This window comes from Bison bison, unplaced genomic scaffold (genome assembly GCF_000754665.1).
Source record: "Bison bison bison isolate TAMUID 2011002044 unplaced genomic scaffold, Bison_UMD1.0 scf7180017864289, whole genome shotgun sequence".
In the NCBI taxonomy this organism is placed as follows: domain Eukaryota; kingdom Metazoa; phylum Chordata; class Mammalia; order Artiodactyla; family Bovidae; genus Bison; species Bison bison.
In genome coordinates this window covers 3,921,981-3,930,668 of record NW_011494861.1, presented here as the reverse complement: position 1 = coordinate 3,930,668, position 8,688 = coordinate 3,921,981, and the positions used below count along the sequence as shown (strand labels likewise).

The 8,688-nt window shown below is 45.8% G+C and overlaps 1 protein-coding gene across 1 annotated transcript in view; it reads left to right on the top strand.

Annotated features, from left to right (window-relative positions):
- The window catches only part of PIK3CD (phosphatidylinositol-4,5-bisphosphate 3-kinase, catalytic subunit delta), a 59,168-nt gene that overhangs the window by 38,508 nt on the left and 11,972 nt on the right, over positions 1-8,688 (top strand). The window contains exons 2-3 of the mRNA XM_010850191.1: positions 5,616-5,788; positions 8,420-8,648. Coding sequence (XP_010848493.1) covers positions 5,648-5,788; positions 8,420-8,648 — 370 coding nt within the window. The 5' untranslated portion in view covers positions 5,616-5,647. The remainder of the gene's footprint in view (positions 1-5,615; positions 5,789-8,419; positions 8,649-8,688) is intronic.

Below are 8,688 nucleotides of genomic sequence, written 5' to 3'. Positions count from 1 at the left end.
TGTACGACTCTCTGCGACCCCATGGACTGTAGCCCGCCAGGCTTCTCTGTCCATGGGATTCTCCAGGCAGGAATATAGGAGTGGGTTGCCATGCCCTCCTCCAGGGCATCTTCCTGACCCAGGGACCGAATCTGTGTCTCTTAGGTCTCCTGCATTGGCAGGCAGGTTTTTTTTTACCACTCAGCCACCTGGGAAGCCCAACTGTAGGTAGATATTCTGTCTTTTCTCCTCCCCCAGGAAAAAGTCCCCAAAGAAGCCCAGATGTCAAAACCAATTGGATGGACTTGATAGTCACATGCCCATCTTGGAATCAGTGTAGCCAGAAAGATACGATTGGTTGGGCCTACGTCCCATTCCTGCTTCCTGTCCAGTCCCCAAGGCCAGAGAAGACACAGGGCTTTGATTAGCTGGGCCTGGGTCTCAGGCTACCTGGGGACCCAGGAGTAAAGTCAACCCACCTGAGCCACTTGGACTGAGAGTGGAATGAGTTTGTGAAAGGTCCCTGGCTCCCAGGGGGAAAAAAAATGAAAAATTACCAGCACTCCTGTGCCCCTTTTCCCTGGGGTAACTGGCCTCCTCACTCCCCGTAACCCCTATCTCTTCATCTGCCTATGCAGACTAGTTCTGCCGGTGCTTGTTCTCCTTATAAATGGGCTCTGGAGCACACAGTCTTTTGTACCTGACGTCTTTCACTCAGCCCTACATTTGTGAGATTCACTTATATGATGAATTTATAGATCATCCACTCTCGTTGCCATACACATTCCATGGGAAGAAGAAACCGCTATATGAATTTCATGGGGAAAAGAAGTAGTATTTTCCATTCTACTACTGATGAGCATGTGGCACGTTTCCATTTGGGGACTGTTTTGAGTAGCAGTGCTATGCTCTTTTGGGCATCTTCTGGCACACATGTGCTAGCATTTCTGGTGAGCGTGTACCTTGGCATGGAATTAACTGCTGGGTCATAGGGCATACGTGTTTCGGCTTCTCTAGAAGCTCAGATAGTAAAGCATCCGCCAAAAATGCAGGAGACCCCAGTTTGATCTCTGGGTCGGGAAGATGCCCTGGAGAAGGAAATGGCAAGCCACTCCTGTATACTTGCCTGGAAAATGTGATGGACAGAGGAGCCTGGTGGGCTACAGTCCATGGGGTCGCAAAGAGTGGACACGATAGAGCAACTATACACACACACACACACACACACACACACACACAGGGCATATGTGTCCAGCTTTAAAAGATACTGCTAACCAGTTTTCCAAAGTGGTTGTGCCAATCTGCATTCTTGGAGCAGTTCTAAAGTCTCTGGATTAGCTGGCATCTGAGTCCCATATCTATACCGAGAGTGATGGGTCTGGGCTTCACGGAGAATGGGGCTTGTTAGTAACTTCACCCTGGGTCCTGGGCCCACAGAAGGGGAAAGAGTCCCCATCTTTCTCCTGTACCGTCTGGCATTTGATTCTGTCCTGCCCACACCATCACGAGTCTTCCTTTTCTAGGAATGGGTTGTTTTGTTTTTAAATATTTATTTATTTGGTTGTGCTGGGTCTTTGTTGCTGTCCGAGGGCTTTCTCTAGTTGCAGAGAATGGGGGCTACTCTAGTTGCGGTTTCTCACTGCGATGGCTTCTCTTGTTGCAGAGCGTGTGCTCTAGGGCATGCAGGCTTCAGTAGTTGCAGTGCGTGGGCTTAGTTGCCCTGAGGCATATGGGATCTTAGTTCCCAGACCAGGGATCGAACCTATATCCCCTGCACTGCAAGGTGGATTCTCAACCCTTGGGCCACCAGGGAAGCCCAGAAATTAGTTTTTAATATCAAAGGGTTTCCCTGCATGCCGCATGGATGGGGGTAGTCAAAGGCTTCCCACAGCGCTGAGAGCAGGGAAGTGAGGGATGTCTATGTCCCAGAGCCCCATCCATTTCTCTGGCTAGAGTCCTGGGGATCTCCTGCCCCAGGTGCTCATCTCAACCTCAGGATCAAGTGATCAAAAATGCTCCTGACTTTCGAAGCTCAGCCAAACCATTGTCAATGGATTTTTCCAGAATTTCTGATGATCATCCACATTTTGAATAATTAAAAAAAAAAACGTGCCTTTAGCCTGGCCATTCTCAGAAAGAGGAACCCAGAGTAGGATGTGGTTTTACAATCAGAGGAAGTGGATCCCAACAGTGGTGACATGGTAGCGCATGCTTGGTCCTGCTGCTCAGGGCAGCGTCTACATCTAACCAAGAGTGAGGCCTGGGCCCCACTGGCAGAGCCCCCAGAACATCTCTCTCAAACTAAGCATTTCCTTCCAGCTATTTTTAAAGTCATTTCAATCTCAGCGGATGTGACCTTAGGGTAAGGAAGTATTTGTTTAAAGGATAAAATTTATAAAACATAAAGGAACAAGATTTGACTACATCAACATTCAAAACTTCTGCTCCTTAAAAAGACACATAAGTAAAATGAAAAGATGACTCAAATTAGAAGATATTCTCAACTCATTCAAGCAATTAAAGAACTGAATCTAAAGAATAGAAAGAAACCCTACAAACCAGTAAGCAAAAGACAACCTCAGGACTTCCCTGGTGGTTCAGACAGTAAAGAATCCTCCTGCCAATGCAGGAGACACGGGTTCCATCCCTGGGTCGGGAAGATCCCCTGAAGAAGGAAATGGCAACCCCCTCCACTGTTCTTGCCTGTGAAATCGCTGGACAGAGGATCCTGGCAGGTTACAGTCCATGGGGTCACAAAAGAGTCAGATACAGCTTAGGTACTAAACAACAATTTGTTGTTCAGTTGCTAAGTCATGTCCAACCCCATGGACTGCAGCACTCTAGGCTTCCCTGTCCTTCACTATCTCCTGGAGTTTGCTCAAACTCATGTCCATTGAATCAGTGATGCTATCTAACCATCTCATCCTCGGTCGTCCCCTTCTCCTCTCGCCTTCAATCTTTCCCAGCATCAGGGTCTTTTCTAATGAACAACAATAGTGACAGACAAAGAAGGGAAAGGTTTATAAGCCTGTTATTTGCAGAAGGTAAACATTTTATGGATAATTAGAGAAATGCAAATTAAAACAAGAGAGCATTTTGTGCCCACCAGCTTGGCAGAAATGAGAAAATTGGACAATGCCAAGTGCTAACTAAGACATGGAGATTACAAAGTTAAAGATGTGGTTACCCCTTGTCATAGATTATACTTAAGATCTGACTCCATTCTTAGGCATCTACCCATCACCTGTGCTGTACGATATGGCAGCCACCAGCCATGTTTCTTTCTTGAACATTTGAAATGTGGAGAGTGTAAGTCAAGAATGGAATTTTTAAACATTTTATTTAATTCATTTAAATGTAAGAATTCATACTTGATTCAGTTATTGAAAAACTTAAGTATACTTGGAACAACTTGAGTCGATGAGCCTACTTTTTTAACCTGTGAAAGTCGCTCAGTTGTGTCCGACTCTTTGCAACCCCATGGACTATACAGTCCATGGAATTCTCCAGGACAGAATACTGGAGTGGGTAGCTATTGCCTTCTCCAGGAGATCTTCCCAACCCAGGGATCAAACCCAGGTCTCCCGCATTGCAGAAGCAGTTTTAACCTGTAAGTTGTATGAAATCTACATACAGATGAAATATTTCTAATGAAAACCTACTGTCCAAATTGTGCTGTGAGTGTAAAATACACTGCAGATTTCAAACACTTAACACCAAAGAAAGGTAAACTATCTGAGTAATTTTTCTACACTGATAACATTGAATGAAATGACCATAGTTTGGACGCATGCATAATCAGTCACTCAATCGTGACTGACCCTTTGCAACCCCATGGACTATAGCCTGCCAGACTCCTCTGTCCATGGAATTTTCCAAGCAAGAATACCAGAGCAGGTTCCCATTTCCTCCTCCAGGAGCTCTTCCCGACCCAGGGATGGAACCCATGTCTCTTGTGTCCCCTACATTGGCAGGAGGATTCTTCACCAATGGTGCCACCTGGAAAGCCCCATAGTTTGGATATAGTGGGTTAAATAAAATAGATTACTAACTTAATTTTATTTGTGTCTTTTTACTTTTTTAAAAAAGTAACTTTGACATTACACGTGTAGCTCAAATTTATATTTTTCTTAGAGAACACCAAGACTCTCACTTGTACACAAGGAGATGTGTGCAAGAATATACATTATAGCATAATATGTAATAACCAAATAAATAGACACAAACCTGGAAGTTCCTTAACAAAAGAAGGGGGGAGGAAATAAATTGTGGTTTATTTACACAGTGAAAAGTCACCCGAGTTAAAATGAGTGAATTAGAGTTACATGTATCAGCATGCATAAATCTAGATTGCAATGCTAGATGGCAAAAGCAAGGTGCAGAAGGCTCACTAATCATACAATGCTTTGAAAGCATTGAAAATATTAGGACTCATTTGTGGATACATTTTAGTCTAATAAAAGGATAAAAACATGCATGGAAACTGTAAACAACCAGAATCCAGGTGGTGGTAACCAGAACAGGGTAGAGACTCAGAGACCTCTAATTGTGTCTGCAACATTTTGTTACTTGCTGGAGAGGGAGTTTGGTATGGTTTCCCCAGTAGCTCAAACAGTAAAGAATCTGCCTGCAAAGCGGGAGACCTGGATTTGATCCCTGGATCGGGAAGATCCCTGAAGAAGGCCATGGCAGCCCACTCCAGTATTCTTGCCTGGAGAATTCCATAGACAGAGGAGTCTGGTGGGCTATGCTCCATGGGGTCGCAAAGAATCAGACACAACTGAGCAACTTTCACTTCACTTCAAGATATTTCAACAACTTGTTTGATGGTCAAAGCTGCTTGGTTTCTGGTCATAAAATTTCAAAGAACTTTAGTCTTCGGTCCTTCTCAAATCCAGGGTTGTCTGCCCAGTGATCCTGCCATTTTCCATGTTTGCCGGCTAGTGGCCATGGTGAGGTCTCCCATGTGTGTGTTCTTGAGAAAAGTGATTTGGCATGGGTTTGTTGGTGTCCTTTCATAATTTTTATTTGTTTGTTTTGGGCTATGCTGGGTTTTCATTGCTACGCACAGATTTTCTCAATTTGTTGCGGAGAGCAGGGTCAGTGCACAGGCTTCTCATCACAGTGGCTTCTCTTGTTGGAGAGCACAGGCTCTAGAGTGCATGGGCTCAGTAGTTGTGGCACATGGGCTCAGCTGCCGTGTGGCATATGGGGTTTTCCTGGACCAGGGATCGAACCCATGTCCCCTGTACTGGCAGGCAGTTCTTAACCTCTGGGCCACCAGGGAAGTCCTGTAGACATGCTCAGTTGGCCTGCCAGGCTCCTCTGTTCATGGGATTCTCCAGGCAAGAATATTGGAGCGGGTTTCCATTTCCTACTCCAGGAAGTCCTGTTGGCATCTTAAACTGGAGGCACTGCCGTGAGGGAGGCAGACACAGTACCCGCCTGTGATGAGAGGCTGGACGCTCAGCCTAGACAGTGACCTGGGGCAGCAGGAGCCGCAAGCCACCTCCTGGCTGGGACTCCATCCTGAGCCTCCTGCTGGCAGAGGTCCTGACTTCGCGTTTTCAAAGGGTCCTTTTAAAGGACTCACCCAGCACACCTGAGGGCCTCACTGTGCTTTGCTTCCCTTGCAGGACGACTGGTATCTGAGAAGTGAAAAAGCAGGATGCCCCCCGGGGTTGACTGCCCCATGGAATTCTGGACCAAGGAGGAGAATCAGAACGTGGCAGTTGATTTCTTGCTCCCCACGGGGGTCTATCTGAACTTCCCTGTGTCCCGAAATGCCAACCTCAGCACTATCAAGAAGGTACGATCTTGACCTTAAAACTAGTCCTCAGAGCTTGGAACTCAGAGAGACAGAAAAAGTCTCACAGTCTCAGATTTGAGATCCTCTGCTATGAATTTTAAAAGACATGGGAATTCCCTTGAGGTCCAGTGGTTAGGACTCTGAGCTTTCTCTGCCTGGGGCCTGGGTTCAGATCCTGCAAGCCTCAAAGTGTGGCTGAAAAAAAAAATTAAAAGATAAAAATAATGTGCAAGAATTCTTTAAAACCCACAGTTAGAATCTACCTATCTTTCCAAATTGAGCTCCTGCCCTTATCATTGCATGTTGCGTGCATGAGTGCTCCGTCATATCTGACTCTTAATGACCCCCATGGACTGTGGGCCAACAGGCTCCTCTGTCCCTGGGATTTCTCAGGCAAGAATACCACAGTGGGTTGCCGTGTTGTCCCTCCCTAGATTCCCGTGAAACCTCCGGGGTACTGGTTCCCAGGGGGGCCTTTCATTCTCTCCATGACTCTGCCCTCGTGTTTGAAACCACAGCTCATCCACGGCCACTTAAGAGTTTTACTGGTCTTTTGTCTTCAGAGCTGTCGTCATAGTCAACGGCATCTTTGGAAATAGTTTTTGGCTTTATTGAATCATTTTCATGGTGGATTACTGAGTCAAAGGATAAAACGTCTGGATGGTATTTGGCAGATAGTGTCTTGTGACCTTTCCAAGGGCTTATCCCACTTGCAAAGGGTGGGACTTCATGGGTCATGTCAGAGGACAAGGCCTTAGCCCCAGATTTGAAAACACTTGGGAGCAAAAAAAAAAGCGGGGTGGGAGAGACGCAGTGAACCATACTTGAGTTTTGTTTAATTTTTTAAAATCTTCCCTTCCTGGGTGTTTCTTTCTTTCTTTTTTTTAATACTGGATCTTAGTTTCGGCATGCAGGCTCTAGTTCCCTGACCAGGGATTGAACCTGGGCCCCCTGCATTGGGAGCATGGAGTCTTAGCCCCTGGACCACCAATGAAGTCCCCCTGGGTGTTTCTATACAAATTAAATTTCTTTTTTTCCTTTTCAAAAGTATATGGACACATTGAAATTTAGGAGAATAAGAAAAAGTTAGAAGGAAAAGAATTACCCAGGATCCAGCCATATGAGACAATCACAGTTAACACTTTAGCTGTTTCCTGTTTTCTTTCCTATATAGTGTTTTTTTGTGATTATTCTCTTTATGAATTTTTATATTCTTTTTCTGAGTTAACATTATAACATCTTTTTTGTGTTATTAACCTTATGTAAATATCATTTTAAAGTGAATCGTATTTTTCTGCTTACAGAGCTATCTATACATGCATGTTATTAAAATTCCAGTACTGTAGACACGTTATTAAAATTCCAACACCACAGAAATATAAAACATATCAGTCCCTGCAGTCTCACCTCATATCCCAATTCAATTTCAGTTTCTTAATATTCTTATTTATACCAGGGACCATATAGTAAATATCCTGGGCTTTGCTGGCCATATGGTGTTTGTCTCGATTACTCAGTTCTTCTGTCTGGGGTGGCAGCAACCGTAGATTGCATGTGAGTGAACTGGCATGGCTGTCTTCCAATAACTTGGCAAACAGTAGCTTGCCAAGTCCTGGTCTACAGTAATTATTAATTACTGTAATACATTCATTAATTGTTTTATGATAATAATAAATTATTACTTATTTTAATAATAAAAATTTATTATTTTAGTAGTAATAATTACATTTATTATTGTTTTTATGGGAATGGTTTTTTTTTTTTTAAGATAGAAAGATTTTCTTTATTAATGACCCCAACCGTATTTCTTTAGATACAGGAGTTTTGAACTCAAATACTTAGAGAAAAAAAAATATGGAACGCTTCACGAATTTGCGTGTCATCCTTGCGCAGGGGCCATGCTAATCTTCTCTGTATCGTTCCAATTTTAGTATATGTGCTGCCGAAGCGAGCACGGGAATGGGTTTGAATGACATTCACTGTTCTACAGCTTGGGGTTTCTCCCCACTGAATGCTGTATCTTGGTACAGCATTGTGCCCTTGGTACAAGTATCCTTAGGTTCCATTCACACCTGTGTTCTGTCCCTTTGCATTGTTGGAACATAATTATCCATCCCCCGTGGGAGAAAAATAGGGCCGTTCTCTCCTTTTCCATCTTTTCTGTGACTCACCGGTGAGCACCTTTGCACTAAAACTTGGCACCCTGGGGACACCTCCACCCAAGGCCACACACTGAGCAGAGCCAGCAGAGGTGTTTAGGGTCCCCTCATTGTGTTAAACTTTTCTGAATTAGTGGCCAGCGTTGGAAGATCAGGGTGATGAGCTCCACAGCAATTAGCTGGGTGCCTGGAGGTTGTGTCTGGCTGGCCATCTCTCAGAGTAGCCTAGGGGAGACCGGAGGACCGGCCCTCAGCTCCAGATGTTAGCACCTACCTGGTCCCCTTCATAGAAGGGCAGGGTCAGCGACTCCTAATGACCCTGTGGACCCTAACCCTGTGGTCAGTGATCAAGGCATGGAGAGGGTAGTGGTCCCGGGATCTTGCCTTTGCCCCACCGGCCCGGGGCTCCTGTGGCCCCGCCCACGGCCCCGCCCACCTCAGGGGCGGGGCTGACGGGCCACTGTCTTCCCAGGTGTTATGGCACCGAGCCCAGTACGAGCCGCTCTTCCACATGCTCAGTGACCCTGAGGCCTACGTGTTCACCTGCGTCAACCAGACGGCGGAGCAGCAGGAGCTGGAGGACGAGCAGCGGCGGCTCTGCGACATCCAGCCCTTCCTGCCCGTCCTGCGGCTGGTGGCCCGCGAGGGTGACCGCGTGAAGAAGCTCATCAACTCGCAGATCAGCCTGCTCATCGGCAAAGGTGCCCTGCTGGGCCGGGCGGTCCTCCCTCGGCCGGGCCT